At 44.4% G+C, this 22,086-nt stretch overlaps 1 protein-coding gene across 1 annotated transcript in view; it reads left to right on the top strand.

Moving 5' to 3' along the window:
- Positions 1-22,086, top strand: part of COL22A1 (collagen, type XXII, alpha 1) — a gene marked incomplete at its 3' end in the record, with an annotated part of 125,327 nt that overhangs the window by 78,876 nt on the left and 24,365 nt on the right. The window contains exons 12-14 of the mRNA XM_008575803.1: positions 4,305-4,343; positions 19,936-19,989; positions 21,083-21,136. Of these exons, the coding sequence (XP_008574025.1) occupies positions 4,305-4,343; positions 19,936-19,989; positions 21,083-21,136 (147 nt within the window). The remainder of the gene's footprint in view (positions 1-4,304; positions 4,344-19,935; positions 19,990-21,082; positions 21,137-22,086) is intronic.

The raw sequence follows: 22,086 nt of genomic DNA, 5'->3' as shown, positions 1-22,086 counted from the left end.
GTGCATTGGACTTGCAGAGGGAGAGAACATTCTGTGGGCTACAAAGTGGGGTGTGGGGTAAGGGGGAGGGGGAGGGAGGTTGGGGATAATTGGGCAGGGGAGATGGGGTACAAATGCAATTTGTGGTAATGGGTATGCTGCCAGTATGAATCTGGCCCTCACATCATGGGCATGAGGAGTGACAATCAGTTTTGTATCTCATGAATATCCATAACCAATAAAAAAAATGAAAAAGAATATTACACAGTAAAACTAAAAAAAAAAAAAAAAAGAAATATTGCCTGTCTGGTGTCATCAGCAGTCCTATCGAGCCAGGTAGCACTGTGATTGAAAAAGCACTAGCATCAGGCAGCCTACATTCAAATTCCGGTTCCATGACCTACTAACTCCTAAATGGAAGAAGTTGCTAGAACTTCCTGGGCTTTATTTTTCACATTTGTGAAACAGATATTAAAATAATACCTATAGAGGTTCTACTTTGAAATGACAGTGTGAGAAACTCTAGACCCACTTCCCCAAAATGATTCATACCTGGTGAAATTCCAGCATTTCTCACCTCCTGCCTCCAGAGTTACAGAAGCTAAATTCTTGGCAGGTGCATCCAAGAGATGAGGGCTTTCTTTCTCCCCGTCCCCATTTAGAGAGTGGAGGCTTCACCTGAGCCATGACAAGCCAAGAATGTTGGGGTCCAGATCGACCTCATCCCAGCTCACTCATAAGGTAGAGGTTCCACACTGGAAGATTCAAGCTGAGAAGACCAGAAGCCACTGCTCTTGCCCAGCAGGGGTGTCATCCCAAGAGAAGGAGGCCACTATCTCAACCACCAACTCCGGAGCAGGTACTCAGAGATTTAGCACAAAGCAGAAGCAGTCCTAAAGAACAGAGAATTCTGCAACCCCCTCCAAAGGCACTGACTTGGAAACAGAGTGTGGGGAAGGACAAGTGTAAGAGTTCTCTAGAAACAAAGAGGACTTGTTGGTTAGCAATCAAGAGGAGACGGCTAGCTCTGTGAGAGCAACAAGTCAAACCATGGGCTAGCAAGTTTACCAGAGAGAACCAGTAGAAGATCACAGCTGAGAAGAGCCCTTCCAGGATTAGAAAAACCCTCAACGACTGGCCGCAACAACTATCTGTGAAAAGGGGACCCAATTTAGTTGGATCAGAATGTGTAGTGATTAATGTCACAGGGCATTATAGAAAATGATAGGAATCAGCTGGAAAATAGTGGAGCCTAAAAGATGGATTTAATCTTAGCAGAGGCTGACACTGTAACAGAGAGATCAGAAAAATAGCCTGCCAAAAGAGCCCTGCTAAAACCATTGTCATCCCAGAGTGACTGTGCACATGTCCAAGGTCATGCCCTCTGAAGAGCGGCATCAGAGGTATAACACTGGGGAAGAGGATTGAACTTCATTGAAATTATCCAACCAAGTCAATAGGCAAAGAAAACAATAAAAACAATCCCTGGGGGCCAACCCCGTGGTGCACTCGGGAGAGTGCGGCACTGGGAGCGCAGCGACACTCCCGCCGCGGGTTTGGATCCTATATAGGGATGGCCGGTGCGCTCACTGGCTGAGCATGGTGTGGGCGACACCACACCAGGGGTTGTGATCCCCTTACCAGTCATGAAAAACACACACACACACACACACACACAAAACCAATCCCTGGAAGGAGAAGTGTTAATATTCAGAGTTGCTACAATACATTATCAAAAATGTCCAGTTTTCAACAAAAAATAATGAGACATGCAAAGAAACGGGAAAATGTGACACATACACAGGAAAATAAAGCAGGCAACCACAGCTGCCTGTGAGAGGGCAAGGACATTGGATTCAACAGACAATGCCTTCAAAGTAGTCAATATAATTATGTTCAAAGACCTAAAGGAAATCATTTTACAGAAGTAAGGGAAGGTATGATTATAGTATCTCATCAAACATGAAATACCAATAAAAAGATAAAAATTTAAAAGAACCAAGTGGAAGTTCTGGATTTTGAACTTGTAATAAATAAAATGCAAAAGACAAAGTCACTAGAGAGGCTCTACAGTAGATCTGGAAGGGGAGAAGAAAGAATCGGCATTCTTGAAGACAGATCCATAAAGATTATGTAATCTCAAGAACAGAGAGAAAAGATCATGAAGGAAAATAAACAGGGTCTCAGAGGAATGTGGAAGACCATGAGGTGCACCAATGTGTACATAGTGGGAATTAAGGAGAGGAGAGAAAGGAGCAGAGACATATCCAAAAAAACAGTAGCTGAAGACATCTCGAATTTGATGAAAAACAATAATCTACACATTTAAGATGCACAGTGAACTCCATGTAACATAAACAGAAAGAGACCTTCACTTACAAACAACGTAGTTGGAAGACAGAACAAAAACTGAAAGCAGCAAGAGAAAAAGGAGTCATTATGTACAAGGAAATGCCAATAAGATTAACAACTGACTGCCATAAGAAATAATTCAGGCCAGAATGCAGCGGAATGACAATTATAACAATGTATTGCTGGGTGTTTACCAAATATGCAGGTGATAGGTAAAGCAATAATAGCACAAAGAAAGGGGGAAAGGCATAGAGCTGAGAAAGAGTATGTTTCTATGCCTCACTGGAAGTAAGTTTTTATAAACCTGGAATAGATCCTGGTAAGTTAAGATGTGTAGGGTGAACCCTAGAGCAACCTCTAAGAAAATAAAAATACATGAGGGTGTTTCAAAAAGTTTGTGGAAAGATTCATAGTATCTTTTAATTCTATTTTCCATGAACTTTTTGAAGTACCCTTGTATAGTGAAAATATCCTTAAAGAAATTAAAATGTTATTCGAGAAAGTACCCACTTAATCCAGAAGGGTACGGTAAAGAAGTGAAGGAACAAAAAAAGAGACAGGAGACATATAGAAAATAAAAAGCAAAGTGGCATATATAAATCTAATTACATCAAGAATAGCATTAGGTGTGAATGTATTGAATGAACCAAATAAAAAGCAGAGATTTTTCAGACAGGATGTAAAAACAAGATCCAACTATTTCCTGTCTATAGAAGACACACTTTAGATTCAAATATGCAAATAGGTTGAAAGTAAAAGGATAGAAAACATATGTTCCAAAAATAGGAAACATAAAGAAACCGGAATGACCGTATTAATATCAGATAAAATAGACTTTAAAACAAAATGAAACAAAAGTTAATAGAGACAAAGAGGGACATTTTATAATGATAAAAGGGTCAATTCTTAAAAATGCATAACAATTATATATGCACGTAACACAGCCCCAAAATACACAAAGCAAAAACTGACAGAATTGAAAAGAGAAAAACAACTCAATAACGATGGTTAGTAACGTTCATACCTCACGCTCAGTAATGGATAGAGTAACTAGGAACGTGAAGAAATTGAACCCTCAGACATTGCTGTCGTAAAGTGGTGCAGATGCTTTATAAAACAGTCTTGCAGCCCTCCAAATGGACTCCAAAATGCAGTCCTCCAAACTGTAAACTTAAAGTTACCATATGACCCAGCAATTCGATTTCACTCCCAGGGATATACCCAAGAGACGTGCAAACACATGTTCACACAAAAACTTACACACAAGTGTTCATAGCAGCATTATTTATAATAGACAAAAGTAGAAACAACCCAGTCATCACGACCTGAAGAATGGATAAATAAAGTGTGTGTTACATTCATACGATGTCAAATTATTCTACAATAAAACGGAGTACTGCTCATGGTACAGCATGCAGGAACCTTCGAAAGTCTTTGCTAAGTGAAAGAAAAAGCCAGTCATAAAAGGCCACATGTTGTCTAATCCATTTACATGAAATGCTCAGACGAGGCAAATCTTTAGAAACACAGTATAGGTGAGGGTTTGCCTAGGGCTGGGGATGTGGGGGAATGGGAGTGACTGCTAATGGGTGGGGATTCTTTCTGAAGTGATGAAAACATTCTAAAGTCGATTGTGGTGATTCCTGCACAACTCTGTAAATATACTAAAAATCATCGAACTGTACATTTTAAAGAAGTGAATTTTATGACATGCAAATTATATCTCAATAAAGTTGTGATGGAAACAAAAAATAGTAGCTATAATATTGAGCTATTGGACAAATTAAATGAAATGATACTCATGAGAATCCACACTCAATAAATAATAGTTGTCATCTCTTTTAGAGGCTCCTGGGCAGAGCTGGTGGAAAGCATCCATTCATTTCAGTTCTCAGGGTGATGTTGCCATGTGCAATGCCATGCCATGGACCTGCTCTGTAGCCAGCCTTTGCCTTCTGCTTTCCTTTTTCTAGGGAAGAGGACCTTTTGTCCGAGGAGAAAAGGGTGAAAAGGTAAGCATCTCCTTTTTATCGCATTTCTCCAAGGGAGCAGGATGGGGGGACATTGGTTTAGGAAAGGTGCATGCTGCCTTCCACTGCCTGGAAAGAACTTGAGCAGGGGAGAAGAGGTCTTCTAGGCTGAGTGCCCAGCCTCAGTGTGTGTTCCCCTGTCATGAGTGGTAGAAGCAGGTACAGTTGCAGCAAGAGAAATGATGGAGAACAGGAAGTGGTGTTTGGGAGAACTGAGAAGTAGGACCCACGTGTCTTGCGGGATTCAGAGAATATTCTGTTGGACTAATTGATATTTGAGCTGCACCCTAGAAGTGGAGGCCTTGTTTGCAGTAGCATGAGGCCATTGAAGGGTCTGTGCATGGTCAGGGAAGCTAAGAGTTTTCAAATAGCAAGTGCCAGATAGATCTGAGAGGAGAGGGAGCAGAGAAATTTGGGGAAGATTCAGGAGTTGATTGCGTAATTTAAAGGGGAGGTGATGAGGGACAGAGACAGTGGTGGCAGCAAAACTGGACAGGCAAGGAGTGGAAGAGAATTTGCAGGAGGCCTGAAAGTGCTCTCCTCAGCTACAAATGCTGCACCTTATTTTACCTTCATCATAACATGTGCAAGCTCGACACTTCCTGGGAAATGTGGGATTCCTTTGGAAGAGGAAATCTGTCTTAAGGTGTTAGCTTATAAGAGGAATAAAAGGTGGAGTGTCACTAAAAATGTTATTTTTCACTCATACTATTAAAAAAATCCTTCTATTTCCCTGGAGAGGCAATTTATGGTGCAAATTTATGTCGATCATTTCATCAGAGTCCAGCACCTGTAGACTCAGAATGAAGGGCTGTTGGATCCTAGGAGGGTATCCCTTGCACAGAGCAAGTCACATCAGCCCCTTGCATAGGGCTGGTCATGTAACCAAGGCGCCACCCATTAAGTGAGAGTGAAACAGCTTTCATGTGGCCAGTCCATTCTCTCCCTGTAGGTACTCTTTTATTTAGTACTTTCACGTCAAGATTTATTCTAAGGACATAAAATGAGGCTATGTACAAGTACATACCACATGTACTTTATAAATGAGACTAGAAACAAACATAGACGTAATTTATATGTGAGACCAGAAACAAACATAATGCCGTGCATTGGGAAAAAGGTAACATACATTACTGTGCAGCTAAATAAAGCAGCAGCATTCAGCGGTGCAAAATCACATTTAGGAGAATAATTAACTACCTAGAAAATGCAGACAATATTTTGTCAGTTTATAAACCACATTGCAAAATGTATGTGTAATATGACCCCGTGTGTGTGTGTGTGTGTGTGTGTGTGCGCACGCACGCGCACACGTGTGCATGTGTGTGACAGAAAGGAGGAAAGGGAGAGAAATTAATGCTGGGGACAAACCTCTATTATTAACCACTGGTTGTCTTCTGGTGACAAAGTTATGAGGGTATTCATTTTCTCCCTTACACTTCTTTGTGTCTTCATTTATTCCACAATGAACTTCTCTCTCTCAGTGCATTTAAAGCACAGGCACACACACCATAACTACTGCAGGAGAATAAAAAGCAGCGTGAGAGGTAGCGTGACATATTGCAAAAAATAAGCTGTGCAGCCAGGCAGATCCAGTTCTTGTCTCCACTCTGCCACTCTCTAACTCTGCAACCAATTTTTGAGATTCAGTCTCCTGATACCTAAGAATGGGGCTAACTGCAGTCACCACCCATGACTTTCACGTGGTCTACAAGTAGCACCCGGAACCTAGGCTCTCCAATTCAGCAGCTACTTCCTTGTTTCATTTTTCAATTTGTTTAGTTCTGTATTGTTGTGGTAAGAACACCTAACATGAGATCTACATTTTTAATAGATTTTTAAGCATACAATACAGTGCTGTTGACTGTAGGTTCAGTGTTACACAGCAGATCTCTAGAACTTACTCATCTTGCTTAACTGAAATTTATGCCTGTTAATAAGTATTATACAAGCAACTCCCCATCCCCCCAAACCCTGGAAACCATTATTCCACTCTTTGATTCTAAGAATTTGACCATTCGAGTTACCTCGTCTAGTGGAATCGTGTAGTATCTGTCTTCTGTGCCCGGCTTATTTCACTTAGCATAATGCCCTCCAGGCGCATCCATGTGGTCACAAATGACAGGTTTTCTTTCTTTTTAAAGGCTGAATAATATCCCATTGTGTACATATTCCACATCTTCTTTAACCCTTCATCCACTGATGGACTCTTAGGTTGTTTCCATATCTTGGCTACCATGAATTATGCTGCAGTGAACATAGGGGTGCAGACATCTCTTTGATATTCTGATTTCAACTCTTTGGGATGAATACCCAGAAGTGGAATTGCTGAATCATATGGCAGTTCTATCTTTAATCTTTTGAGGAACCTCCATACTGTTTTCCACAGTGGCTACAACATTTTGAAATCCCACCAACAGTGTTGAGTGGCGATTTTTTGTGCCAGCAAGCTCACTTCCAGTGCATGCAGACCAGAGCACAGGGTATAACGGGACAGCCAGGTATTTCTCAGTGTCGGGAGCTGGGACTGCCGGGGCCCTTCAAGTCAGAATACTTGATCTGGGGGATGCTTGCTTGGCAATACCACGTGACTCTGTGGTCTTCCTGTGTTCCTCCTGGGCCAGCCTTTCCTCCTTCTGATGTATTGTCCTTTATGTGTGTTCATGTCCCCAGGCAGGGACCGACAGCCTCCTTTCTACCCAGGGGCAGCAGGTGCATCTCTGCCTCATCAGTTGTGGGTTGGGCTCACGACGGAAGCCTCAGTTGCCTGCGTCCTCACACCGGAGGCACTTCCCGTGTGCCCAGAGCCCTGCCTGCAGCACCACATTGGAGAACCAGGACACCTCCTCATGTATTTGGTGCTGGCAGGAGAGGTGGACTGCTGAGCAGGCTCCGGCACTTCTGGCTCTGTCCTTGGTTGACATTTCCCTGCAGCTGGCATTTTTAGCAAAGTCTGAGTCTAGATTCTGCCACAACTTAGCTGTGTGATGAGGAGTGAGTCAGCTCCATGTCTGGTCTCGGCTTCCTCATCTGTAAAAATGAGGGGGTGGGATGAGATGAGGCATAAAGGCCCCTTCAGGTGGCAGCTCTAGGATTTGGTAATCATTCCCAGTGCCCTGGTTCTTAGGCTGCCTCTGCCCCTTGTTTTGGAAGCTCGCCTCCTCTCTGGCTCCTGTTTGTTCTCATATTCACCACAGGGATCCTGGGGCAAATGTACCTTAGCTTAGTAATAAAGCTAAAGTAAAGGAGGAAGGTAGCCTTTTAGGGGATGCCCAAAAGAGCTACCCACAGTCTAGGTGTTGGGGTGTGGAAAAAAGAAAAGGGCGGAGTGGATCCTCATTCAAAATGTCTGGGAGACAGCTGGCACTAAATAAATGCTTGCCAAATGAATGAACGGATTGTGGATCTTCATATATCAGTAGAAGGAGAATAGACTCTGGAATTGAACAGATCCAGCTTCAAATTCTGCCTCTACCTCATCTTAAACATGGGTCTATTCTTGGGCTACTCTGAGCCTCAGTTTCCTTTTCTTGAAAAGGGAATAATAATAGTTCCTAGCATGTAAGATTGCTGGGAGGGCGAAAGGAGAAAAGACACATCAAGGGTTCGACACATCGGCTGGCACAGCAAGTGCTCAATGACCGGTGATGTTGTTCTTGTTAATCGATCATAGTTTTTAATGCTGTCATGGTAGTGATGATGATGATGACACACAGCCACTGCTCTGGGCTGGTTTGGAGCAATTTAGGGTAGAGTTGGAGATAGCGGGGAGGGGGTGATGACCTCCTCTGACGCCTCTGGTCTCTCGGTTCTTCCATCTTGAGAAAATTACTAAGTACAGTGAGGACATTGGTAAAAGGTTGCCTTTGTGTGGGCAGCTGAGTCTGCCCATGTTTTGTGGCGGTGCAGCTGGCAGAATCAACTGGACCATGAACCCCACGATAGTAAAAGATTTAGAAACAACAAAAACAATGGCAAAGTTTGTGGCTTCCAGTAAATTTCCTGTGGTGCGTCCTGAGGGTCCTTCTGCTGTGGGGGGACCAGAGCCTTCTAGGGAGGAGCCAGCAGAGACACCCACCCCGTGGTTGCCCCTTTCTGGGCCCGCAGCTCCCTCTAGTGTCCCGAAGCCAGAGCGTCCGCTCCGGTTTCCTCTTTGTAGATTTGTGCTGTTCCCGGGTTATCCTCTTTTCCTTAGAAACCTGGCGTCTGGGAGGAAGGAGAGCAAAGGCAACCTTGATTTTGTGCTCAAACGTGGGCTCAGGTGACAGAAAGAAGGCAGGTTTGGGAGTTGGACAGACTGGGTTTGGATCCCATCTCTGCCAGGGACTGGGTGATTCATCTCTGTTCAGTGTCGCTGAGTCTCAGCAACTCATCTGTAAAGTGCAGCTATCAATGCCAACCTCCTAGGGCTCTTGTGAAAATTACAGGACGTTGGTAAGGCCTGTGAAAGCACCTTGCTTAGTCCATGGCACACAGTAGGTGCACGTTAAAAATCCTTCCCCTTGCATTTATTTTTCTTTTTCTGCTGGAAGCCATTGCTAAAATCCATCCGAGAGTGACATATCAGTTACTTCAATAGATAATATTCAAGGACCTAACATGTGGGCTAGAGCTGTGAGTTCACCCGGGTTGAACCTGGGTCTGTCCTTCTCCTTACTGTGCCTTCAGTGAGTCAGGCTGTGCCATCTCTATGACCTCTTCCTCCTTGTCACACAAGTAGAGGGCAACGATGACCTTAAGAAACTCTGCCTGGTCCACAGGGTGTGTTGGGAGTGGAATAGGGGACAGTGGTCACATCAGAAAAGTGCCTTAGAGGTTTCCTGGGATACTTGGTGTTGTATTTCTCATGGCAGGGGGTTAGGTAGGAAATAAAACTCCCCCAAAAGTGCAGCTTTTGACTCACTAGTTTTACATCCAGGAAATTATCATAAGCATAATTCTCATAAAGGGAAAAACAGAAACAAGCAAAATGACCCTAAGCAGGCACTGTTCTTTACAAGTACTCCTAACAACTGCCATTACAACCACAACAAAAAAAATGGAAACAACTTAATGGAAACTTATACTACATCAACCAGATGGACATAGATGAAGATTAAAAAGACCTTATAATACAGAGATATGCATGCAGCATAATGCAAATAAAATAGCAGAGCATGAAGCTGTACATGCTTACACGTTAAGGTGTGTGTACAATTAAAATAATCGATACATTAAGGTAGTGGAATTTGGGGTATAATTGATCTTAATGGTGGTAGAACATTATAATGAAAATCCTTTTAACTATAGTATATTCACAATTGTTTATGGATGAAAACAAAAAGCGACATGATTTTGGAGGGAAAAGCTCTCTCTCCTGGTTTGGGTGTTTGTGGAATACTGGACGGTGTGATGCTGGTGGGCACACGTGGCAGAATGTGTCAGTGACTGAGGGTCAGGCTTGGGAACCTGGCACTGCTCCTGTCCTGGATAACCTTGGAGGAGTCATTACAATTCCTGGTACCTCAGTTTCCTCACCTGCACACTGAATATAATAGTAACCACAACAATACACTCTCGTAAGGTTGATTTCAGGGTTTGATGAGTTTCTCCATGGAAAGAACTTAGCAGGGCACCTGGCAAATGTGGCACCATGAGAAGACATTGGCAAGAGTCTGGGCTAAGTGATTCCCTAAGCGTGAGGACCAGTTCAGGCTCGTTATCTAAGTTAGTCCAAACTGAACAGACTCAGTGCTTTCACTTAGAAAGCTGGAGACAAATGCTCTTTTCTCTCTGACCCAAGGCTATGAAAACGAGAGCTTTGAAATTCCTGCAGTCATTTTGCTACCATAAAATGAGCCATTTTGAGGAAGATGAGGTGTCACTGAGAAGTTTAGCCATGAAATGGACCCTTGTAAGTGACACTGCTGGGTGCAGCTGAGGCTCACCTGAGCCAGCACCTCTGATGCTCAGAACCTGGAGGTGATGCACTTCCAGCCAGGGGTCTTTGCTGTCTTTGTGGATAGAAGCTATTATTAGTATTACAATTAGAATTAGAGTTGGGTTGGGATGCCTAGGGTGGCCTTTCAAGCAGGATTGCCTAGACACAGTCATGGAGGTGGGTCAGTGCTGGGTCCTGAGAAAACCCAGTTTCCCTGGAGTGGGGGGTGACAGAGGACACAGGAAGGCAAGGGCTTTGCAGACCCTCCTGGAGCCCAGATTGCACCTGATAGGTAGGTGGGGGCCCTGGAGACCTACAGGGAAGGAAACGGGAGCAAGATGTCCCATAAAGCCACGCTTAAGTCAGCAACTAGGTTCTCAGATTTGGTAGGGGAGGAAAAAAAACCCAAAACAACCACCAAAAAGTCCTTTCTTAAGCATTTTCACAGAAATCCATATGGCTGTAAATAAAACTTCATATGGATTTTGTGTTCAGATTTCACAGTGTGGTGCACCAGGAAAAAAAATCAGCAAGCAAATATATGAAACTCAGTTGATTTTATTGAGCTCATTGACTCAGCAGCAGGCAGAATTTTGGGTACAAAAACATCAGCTCACTGTCTTTTATGGTTTTCTTCAATTTTTACTGGCACCATAAACCTTGCAAGGGATGAATGTGGTGAAAGCTGTCTCTGAGCCAGACAAATAGCCGAGACTGTTCCAGTTTCCCGGGATGCCGCCGCCTCAGGGCTTCCACTACCTATCCTGAAGAGGATGCCAGAACCACATGAAACCCACCCTGTGTTCCAAAATCATGGCCTAGGAGAGTCTCTGTGGTTCACCAGGAAGCTAAACAAAGAAGGTGCTTATAACTAAACTGAGGAAAGGACACCCAAAGCCATCGGGATGAAATTAAGGAGGGTTGCTAGAAAGCCAGGTTCACAGCAATCAGCATCTTGGTCCCCAGGTCCCCAGAAAAGCACACATTTATTTCAAACCAGGTCCCCAAGGAGCCTGCTGCATCTTGTCCTCCAGTGATTTGAAACTGGACAAAGCAGGCTCCTCCACGTTGCTGTGGACCATGACAGCCGGCTGTTCAGGTCAGGGTGCCGGGAGTTCTTCAGCTCCAAATATCTTTCTTTGGTTTCAACTATGCAGTCCCAATCAAAACGCACAAGTGCACATGAATTTGTGTTTGACATTAATATGTGGCTGTTACTCTGCTCTTTGGTATTTGGGAGATGAAGTCCTGTGTTTGGAGTACATGTCCTATCTCATGTGTTGGGGACCCAAGTGACCCTTCCCCAGTATTTTTCTCCTGCTAGTTCTGGGATCACCTTTCCCAGGACACTCTCAGGATGTTTTACCTCCTGTTACTCTTTCCTCCCTCTTGCATATCCATCTTTTCTTTCTGCCTGTTGAAATCCTAGGGCTGTTTCCGATCCAGCAAGCTTTGAGGTTCAAGCATCAAGCTGGGCGGTTGCATGGACATTGTCCTACTCATTTCTCCCAATCATTGCAGATGGAAACTTTGTTATCTGCATTTCATGGAAAAGGGCTTAGAAACACACACACACACACATGCACACACACACACACACGAGTTGTGATTGATTTTATTGTAAAAAGCTGTAGGAAGAGGACAAAGTAGTTTATAATAAGCTCCAGATTGTTAAAAATTATAACAACTACCTACTGAAGGTCAGGCACTATGCTAGAGGACCAGGCAGACAGCCAAATGGGGGACATGAACTTTGGGGAATGATTAATTCATTATCTGTCCCTGAAAGTAAAGGGGACAGGGTGGCGGTTGGTTATGAGAATGTTTAAAAAAAAAAAAAAAGTCTGACCACTGCATGTCTCATAGGGCAGAGCCAGTAGCAGAGGGGATGTTTCTACTCAGCCTTGCTTCTGTTGAGATGGGGACCCTGCAAGTGACAATCAGGTCTGCTCTTACAGTGGCTTCTCTCTGATCCCAACATAGCAGATGCACCTTGTTCTGTCCACCTTCTCAAAGAGTGAGTCCTTTTCACCTAAGCCAGGTTCTGTCTTCAGTGTTTCTCAAAAGCAGACTCTGAAATTGTGAGATGAGAAGATTTCTTGGAGAAAGAATTGGATGGTGGAGGTGGGTGAGGAAGGGAGAGGGAGTTCTGCTACATACGGATTTTCCTCACTGGTGCTTCCCTGAGCAGTGACTGGGGAAATTCTCAGGAAACCATAAAACACGTCTAAACATGAAGGGCACTACAGTCTGAATGTTATTGTCCCCCCAAAATGCATACATTGAAATCCTAACCCCTAAATGGTGGTATTAGGAGGAGGGGCCTTTAGCAGGTAATTAGGTCATGAAGGTGGAGACCTTATGAGTGGGATTATAAATTTGGTGATGGGACACAATAACTAACTACATTGTATATTGACAAAATAAAAAAATAATAAACAAATAAATAAATATATATATATATATATATATATATATATAATAAATAAATAAATAAATAGAAGAGACCCCAAAGAGATCATCTGTCCCCTCCACTGTGTGGGGCTACAGAAACAGAAAGCCATCTATGAACCAGAAAGTGGGGCCCTCATTAGACACCAAATCTTCTGGTACCTGATCTTGTACATGCCAACCTCCACGACTGTGACAAATAAATTTCTGTTATTTACAAGCCAAAAAAAAAAAAAGTTGTGGTTGTTATATCTTCCTCTCCACCACCCCCCCGGTTGTTGAGTGGGGCCCTCATTAGACACCAAATCTTCTGGTACCTGATCTTGTACATCCCAACCTCCACGACTGTGACAAATAAATTTCTGTTATTTACAAGCCAAAAAAAAAAAAAAAGTTGTGGTTGTTATATCTTCCTCTCCACCACCCCCCCGGTTGTTTTTTGTTGTTGTTGTTGTTGTTGTTGATGTTGTTGTTGTTGTTTGTTTGTTTTTTTTGAGTGGGGCCCTCATTAGACACCAAATCTTCTGGTACCTGATCTTGTACATCCCAACCTCCACAACTGTGACAAATAAATTTCTGTTATTTACAAGCCACCCAGTCTATGGTATTTTGTAATAGCAGCCCAAATGGACTAAGACAAGGGGTTTCTGGTACAAGTGAAATACATGGCATAGGAAGGATAATTGTCACACTTTTGATTTTCTGATTCTCCCTGAAAGCACAGGATGAAGGTGTTGGCAATGGCACCCATGCAGAATTCATTGGTCAGCATAGGGGATTTTATCTGGAATGGTACAGGGACTTTGTCTGAAAAGAAGGTGCCATGTAGTGGAAAGAATCATGACATCAGCCTCTTATTGATTTCAGTATGTGCCAGACTATTCAGTTTATGAGCTTCAGCCCCCTATAGTTTAAGGAGGTTGGGCCATGCGCAAGGTCACAGAGCTGGTGAGTGACTGGGGCTGAGGTTGGTTCTGTCTGATACAGGACAAAGGACACAGGACACAAGAGCAGGGATTCCCCACTCCTAACCACTGCATTGGCAGTGCCAGTTCCTTGCCCTTGCTAAAAGGCATACTGCTATCTGAGAGTTCTTGGCCCTCAAAAACCATGTTCCTTATAGGAATCAACTTATTTTAAATAAAATATGCATTCTTGAGCCTCTGAGCCAGAAAATATAAATTATATGTTTGTGTTTATATGTGTGAAACTTCTAAGATGTATTTATGCCTTTTGCCTTAGCTCTGGGTCCCTTTCTCTTTGTTTGCAGCTGGCTAAGTCAGCACCCCCAGCTCCTATTCTTAGCCTGTGCATTAATGTGCATTATTCATGGTTATCGAGTTGGACAACTGTGGTTGAGTGCCTTCTATTTTTACAATAATTAAAGGGTTTAGGAGAAAATTAGTTTAGCTGCTTAGGTGCCCTCAAATAGCCTTACAGGTTGGGAGCAAAATGCTGAGAGAATAAATAAAGGTGCCACGGGATCTGTCCATGGTACTGAAGGACACCTGGAGAAGTTTGAGTTCACAGGATCTCACAGCCCCAGGCAGAGCGGGAATAGGAAAGTCTGCAGTGTTCCCTCCAGTTCTGTCTGACACTCAGGTGCTTGCCAAGTCTGATGGACCAGTCACAAGACCCAAGGCTTTGTACAGGAGGGTGAAAGTACTGATGGGAATGGTAAATGCTGGACTACTGGACCAGGAGGGCAAGAGAGGCTAATGGTGAAGACCTGGACACAGACTGGCTGGGTCTAGACCTCGGCTCAGCTGCAGACTATGTGGCAGTGGGTCAGTTACTTAACCCCTGTAAACCTTGCTTTTCTCATCTCTGAGCTGGCAAATAATAGTACTCACCTCAGAGGTTTCCTGCAAGGATGAAATGAGCTAATGAAAATAAATGACTTATATTTTTAAAAGTGCTCATAAACATTAAATATAATTACCATTACACCAGCATAGTGTTCCATGTTTTTATACACCAAATGACGTCTTCTGCATGCTCAGCATTAATGAGGTCTTATCCCCAGAGGCAGCCGGCAGCTGCAAAATGTCAGAGCTCTTCCGCCTCCCCTGAGGAGGACTTCTGTAACTCCCAGGGACTCAGAAAGCCTAGAGAGTGTTATTAGAAAGCACATTCCAGGTGGGCCAACACAGAGCTTCTTGCCTTTCTTCAATTATTCCAAAATAATTCATACAACATCTAACAATGATAACTGCAGTACCTAGTGTTTACAAGTGCCTACTGTCTGCTGGGATTCATGCACACACTGTTTAGTTTAACTTTCAAGGTGGATATTGTTGTCCTCTTTTTACAGGCTGTTACCTGTGGGGTCCAGTACCAGTGACTTTACCTCTCTATGTGGCTGAGCCAGGATTTGGGCTCATGTTTTCTGACTTCTCAGCCTGCATTTGTCTGAGTGGTTCTCAAATTTGAGCCAGCATTCACATCACCTGGAGGACCCACTTTCTTAGTGTCTGATTCAGTTGGTCTTTGGTGAGGCCAGAGAATTTGCCTTTCTTATAAGGCCATGGGTGATGCTGATGCTGCTGGTCCAAGAGCCACACTTTGAGGACCAATGTCTAGAGTATTCCTAAGATCCCATCTGAAGGGCCTCCTCTGTCTCCTACCAAATGGAGGAAGAATTTTACTGACATAGCAACTCTAGCAATGAAGCAATCTCTTTGTCAACATTTAGAAATAAGTCATGATATTTAATCAACCAAAAGAGAAACCATCTGTCCTCTCATTTCCCTGTATCGTGCCTGATGAGGTGACAGTGTGATCCCTGGGGCTCTGGATAGTGACAAGAGGGTGTGGGTGGGTGGGTGGTTTCCTGCTAGATGGCTGTCTTCCCGTGGGTCTCCAAGTGGGATCATGGAGGCAAGTGTGTGTGTGTGTGTGTGTGTGTGTGTGTGTGGTGGGGAGGCAGGGATGGGAGAGAGGCCAGAGCCTGGGCTTGAAATCAAGCCCGATTGTGAATCATAACTGCCAGCATGAACTTGGGGAAGACCCTCTTGTCATCTTCTGCAGTGGATTTCACGTGTATTACCTGCTGTCATCCTACTAACAACCTGAATGTTGATTTCTTTTTTATAGATGAAAAACGGAGGCTTGTGTAATCTACCCAAAATAACAGTAACTGATGCATGTTTTGAATTTCCCTTTATACACGTATTTCCCCCAGTGTTGTCTCAAGGCATCTTACCAACTGCCTTGGGCCAGAGGTACCATTACCTTTCACAGGTGATGGGGCTGAGACACAGGAGGGCAAGTAGTTTGTTCTGCTCAGCTAGCGTGAGACGCAGGCTGCATGAGAATCCAGAACTTCTCTCTCCAATCAAGTGCTTCTCCTTTCTTCTTTCTCTCTCTTCCTTTCTTCCTTTTTCCCTTTTATTTTGTTTTTCTTTTTTCCCCTCTGTACTTTATTGTGGATCTTGCCTTACACATTTTCTTTGAAATTCTTCTTATGTCTGACCTTATCAATTTCAGAGCAACCTCTAGTCTTTTCCCCAGTCCTTTAACTGACCCATCCCATGGACTTGGGGGGAATGTTCTTAATAGAATACAAACAAGATGTGTTTTAATAATATTTTATGATCTACAAATTATGCCCACATTTATTTCTCATCTGAAAGCAGTGAAAACCTCTGCTCACTTACAAATGGTGAAACTGAGGCTCAGGGAGGTTAAGCGATTTTCCCCTGGGATATGAATGGGCAGCCTAGGGCCGTAACTTTCTCTTTTCAAAGCCACTGCAGTCAGCTGGTGGGCAGTTCAAATGGAGAATTTGGAAGGTGTATCACAGGAGCATGATGGTATTGCAGCATTAAGATTAGGTGACAGTAATCTTAACATCAGTAAAATATCTGGGTCAGGTTGGTGGCAAAAATTTCATAAGGGCTAAGACCCATCTAATGAAATGCCTGGATCTCATAATGACTTGAGGGTGGAAATACATCTATTTCAGTGCCAGTTTGGTTATCTTAACCCCATAATATTAAATTCAAAAATAGGCTTTACCCTCTTTGACACATAAAATATTCACTTCCCAAGAGACACTTATTTAGAATACACAGCAAAGGTAGCCCAGCCCCCTAATAAAGCAGAATGGCTGGCTCGTTTGCACCAGTCATCCCAAATCAATTTGCCTGTTGTCTATGCCTTTGGGAAGCACAGATCCTGAATTTAGGTTGGCAATCCCATTTACAGATGAAGACTGAGATTCAGAGCATTTTACTAACATGGCCAAAGTCATTAGTACTAAGTGATGGGGGGAGAATTTGAAGCTGTGACTCACTTGCTCTAGGGACAGTACCTCTTCACCACACCTGGCTGCTCCCTTTGTTTCTGGGGCTTACAACCCCCCGAAGAATAATTTTAAAGTAGGAGAGTTTTCCAGTTTCTACCCTTACAAGCCTGCAAAGCTCTGGAAGAATTTGAGCACATAGAGCCCCCACGGAGCCCGCACCAAGCTAGGTGCCAGTGACATGGAGGTAGTTACGTCCTGCTCTCCCCCCCACAGAGCTGCTGTCTTGTTCTTGAGACAGATTCACACAGATATCTGTTGGCCATCTATTTTAAAGGATGCACAAGCCTAGAAACACAGCAACTATGTGTATGAGTTCCAAAGGCTCTGGAACTCTCTAGAGTTCTCTCTGGCGTTGTCTCTGTTCTCATCCCTGACTCCCTTTATTAGATGGTCCTTGCAGCAAAAATACGCTGCTGCTCCCCACCTTTATTCCTGAGGCAGAAGCCCATTGAGACATCCCTTCCCTGCTTTGAGCTGCAGGATTTCCCAACCTGCAGACACCAGAGACAGACTGGCCATTCAAGGACCCACCGTCTTATGTGGGTAACCAATGTCTCCTGCAAACTCTGCACTAAGTCACCCCAACAGGTCTGATTCTGGAGGGAAGCACCATCAAGGCCTTTTCTCAGAGGAAATCCTTATTCTTTTGGGATGCTTCCTCTTTTAGAAAATCTTGAATTTAATCCTAGGGTTTGAGGGAGGTGGAGTTAAGGGGGCTGGTGTTTCCACCATCAGGAAATGCACGAACCATTTGTTTGGGTCAGTGCATCAGGGGGTAGGAGATGGAGCTTGGGTCTTGGAAATGGGTGGGGCATCTGGGGAGCTGAGCCCACCCTGTTCCTGACATTAGCCTTCCGTAGAGCGTCTGCCTCCCATGAGGCAGTTAATGGAGCTCCAGTAATCTCAGTGAAGCCAGGCTGACTGAGGGGAAGAGGAGAAGCGTGCTCCCTGGAGAGCAGCAACTGAGTACTCAGGCGTTAGCTGCCCCGACCTGCCTCCCTCTGCCACGGGGACTTCTGGGTGGCCGTGAGAAAGTCACTGTCCCTCTCTGTGCCCTGGTGTGCTCAGATGTAGAGTGAGGGTAACAGTATTTAGTTCTCAGGTCTGCCAAGCATCCAGTACACTGATGTGTGTGCAAACACTGTTAAAGTGTTGTGCAGACATTAAGGAACATGCTCTGGGGCCCAAAGTCTAGCTCTTCTACATACAAATGCTGTGACTTTGGGCAAATTATTTAACCCTTCTGTGCTTTCATTTCTAAACTAAAAAATGGAGATAATAATTGCCTCTCTTTTATAGAACTGTTGTGGGGACAAACTAAATGCTGAGGTGAATGTAATGTGCTCAGCACCTGCACATTGTAAACCTGCAGTAAAGAACTATCAGCAACAGCATTTTTAATATAAATATTGTTTAAGGTCACACAGCCAGAAAGTGCAGAGCTGGGACAGACTCATGTCTGTCTGGTGACAGGGACAGAGACATCTGTCCACTTTTCTCTTCAAGATCACACTAACTTAGAATGTTGAGACCATAAAAGGCGTTTCATAGAAATTTTAAAAGCACATATGAGTGTGTGTGTGCATGCATGTTAATTTGTAGATAAAAACTAGAAATATGTAATGTCTGATGTGCCTTTGAGAAAATAATATCTGTCGTGTAGGGTTATTATGAGGACTTTTAGAAGGAGAGCAAAGAACTGTGGCTGCTGGAGGTAGAAAAGTGGAGGGGAGGGGAGTTAACAAGAAATTGGTTAGTGGACACAAAGAATGACTACGTATGGCAATGATGAATAAGCCAACTATCCTGATCTGGTCATCACACGCTGTATACAACTACTGAAAGTCAACTCCGTACCCCACATATATGTATAATAAATTATCTTTAAAAAAATAAGACAATGTATGCAAAAATACACTCTAGCACGTAGTGTTTTGTAAACTTTACATTTAGATTCATCAGTTTGATTATTCATTGAATAGCCAACAGCCTCACTTTACAGATGGAAAAAAATCCCAGAGAGAAGCATTTCCTTGCTCAGTGTCATGCGGAAGGCTGAGGGAAGGGAGAGCCAGGCAGAAGGTCCCTGCCAGAATCTACTGATCTGAACCAAGCGGTTTCAGAACTGGATGGAAGCTTAGTGATCCCAGAGTTCCCTTTTTAAGATTTCCTCCCCAGGCCCTCTGCAGGGAAGTGTGTAGAGGTAAACAAACAAACAAAAAAGGCAGGAGGAGCCTGGTCCAGGGGCTCCCCTTCTCCCCACGGCTGCTCCATATTCGTGCTTGTCACATGTGTATGCCTGAGATTCATTAGATTGGAGTTCATCCCCATGAAAATAGAAAATTTCTAGCCCGTAGTTCTCAACAAAGAGTGATTTTGACTCCCAGGAGACATTTGGCAATATCTGGAGACATGTTGCTTGTCTCAATTGGAGGGTGCTACTGGCATCTGGGGATGCTGCCCAACATCCTACAATGCACAGGGCACCCCCACAACAAAGATACGTCCAGCCCAATGTCTGTGATGCCAAAGCTGAGAGCCCCACTGCAGCCCCCCACTTTACATGGATGATTCGGTGCCCAGAGTGAGGAAGGGCCACACTCCAGGCAGGAGAGGTTATGGACCAGAGCTTCTCCCTCACACTGTCAGGTGCATACAGATCACCTGGGGGTCCTGTTAAAATGTGGACCCTGATGCAGTAGGTCTAGAGTGAAGCCTGGACATCTGCATTTGATGCCAAGGCTGTGGGCTGGTGAGTTGCAAAAGCTTGAGTAGCAAAGGCTTGGCCACAACTCCCTGCCTGGCACTTTCTCCACTATGCACCAGGATTCAAGAGTCTGTCCCAGTGTTTTCCTTGTTTTTTACTAGTTGCTGTTCTCTTTCTCTTATTCTAGGGCTCACTGGGCCCACCCGGTCCCCCTGGGAGAGATGGCAGCAAAGGCGTGAGGGTGAGTTCTGTCCTCACAGCCCTAGCCCACATGGCAGCCCTGGTCAGGGGGCCTCCTGGCCAAAGCCTTGTGTCCTTGAGGGGGGTGGCCATTGCCAGGGCCAGGCTTGAGTTGGGGCTTATTTGTACCGTGATCTTCCCACATCCCTGGAGCTCAGCTAAAGGGTTACAAAAACACCCGGGCATCACCTGCACCTTTTTGGAAGCTATTTTCTCACTTAGTTGACAGGCCGCTCTGCCTGGAGGTCTTGTTATCCCCAATTCCTAGACTTGGAACCAGCCCCAGTGAGGTGAGGGATTTCTCCAAGTCCTCAGCTTGTAGCTAGAGGAGTCGGGGCAAGACCCAGGCAGTACCCCATGCCCTGCATGGCCAGCCAGCCTTCCTCTTACCGTTATTCCAGACTTCACTCCTTCACCCCACCTGCCTCTGAGTTTCTGGAGAGGGAACACACTCCAGACACCCAGGCAGAAAGTGATCTCAGCTCTGGTTTGTCAGTCTGCTCCAAGGAAGGAGGGATATTCTTCTCCACCAAGAACCCAGATGGAAATTGGTTCTGGGATGTCTACTTCTCTACTCTGTCATTTTGAGCCACGTGTGATCAGGTCTCAAAGTAGAAACCTGACTTGGGAGCACCCCATTAGTTCACAGTTAGGAGCATTTCAGGACAGAATGTCAGAGCTCCTGGGAACCTGGAGAGAAAGGGAAATTCCATGAATCCCTGGACTCCCTTTTCACTTCCCTCTCACTTCCCAGGTAGCCAAAATCCTGCTCCATGAAGACAGCCATCAGCATGACTTCAGTCATGATGCTTTGTCCCTGTTCTGTCCAAATTTAATTTTGTTGCCCTCTTGTGGCAGGATTGAGTCAGAGCTGAGATAAACACTGTATGCAGTGAGAATCGATGTCTTTGCTTATAGGAAAAGCATCCAAGGGAGCCTGGGCCCCTGATCACCTGTTACCTTATTTCTGTGCTGAGTTCTGAGTTGCAGAGAACAGGCACCCCATGAGGCTCTGGGACTCTCTGCTGTGCCTGAGCCTGTGTCCGAGCCTGTGTCCTGCCAGGCTATGGCCATGTGCTGTTTTGTGTGTGCAGGGGGAGCCAGGAGAGCTGGGAGAGCCGGGGCTGCCTGGTGAGGTCGGCATGCGGGTAAGTGTCACTGGGAGCTGTGCTTGTCCCACATTCCCAGGGGCCACGTCCTGATGCAAAACAAATTTGTCCCTTCCATCCCTTCTCATATAACTGCATGCATATTTAGGAGTTATCCTAATTTAAGAATTTAATAAAAATCATATTCACACATCTGATGTTTCCAAAATATGGATTATATCATACTTGGCCTTTCATCTTTTTTATTTAACAAGAGATTAGAGACATCTTTTCACATAAATACAGATAGACCCTGCCCATTCTCCTAATCCATCCATAGTATTCTGTGATATGGATGTGTTGTAATTTATATAACCTTTCTCCTATTTATGGTCCTGAATATTGTTTCTAATTTCATTTGTTTTCCATTAAAATTAATGTAGCAATAAATGTGTGCATGTGTGTGTGCATGTGTACTATATGTGTATGTGTGGATGTACAGTATAGTATCTGTGTACTATATTTTATTGCAGTAAGATAGGTTAAAGAAGTTGGTGTACCCTTGGCTCAGGACATGCACATTTTTACTTTAGTAGATTTTAATAGCTATTTCCACATCAGTTTCTCAAAAGCTGTGGCAATTCCGGTCTGGGTAGTGGTGGAGCCTCCAGGCTCTTCCGACTTCTGTTGGGCTCTTCGTCAGGACTCGTCCCAGTGGTACTGACCCCGTGGTGAAGTGTGAATGATGAGCTGCAGGCACCAGTTGGGTTGTTTCAGAAGCTGTGAACATATCCAGGCCAGATCTCAGGAATGCCAAAGGAAATGGGGCACGTGGAAATGGGAATTGTCGCATTTGGCCTCATGATGGCTCCGGGGCGCACTCTGTTAGCTGTTCCTTGAAGTGGAGCAGATCTGGGTGTGAATCCTGGTGCCTCCAGGTGGCAGATGGCCAGAGCTCTGCGTAGAGGAGGGAAGCAGAGGTCAAGGGGTCTACAAACCTCATAGAAGCA

This window comes from Galeopterus variegatus, unplaced genomic scaffold (genome assembly GCF_000696425.1).
Source record: "Galeopterus variegatus unplaced genomic scaffold, G_variegatus-3.0.2 Scaffold1240, whole genome shotgun sequence".
NCBI lineage: Eukaryota > Metazoa > Chordata > Mammalia > Dermoptera > Cynocephalidae > Galeopterus > Galeopterus variegatus.
The sequence above is the reverse complement of the archived record's forward strand: the minus strand, read 5'-3'. Positions and strand labels throughout refer to the sequence as shown.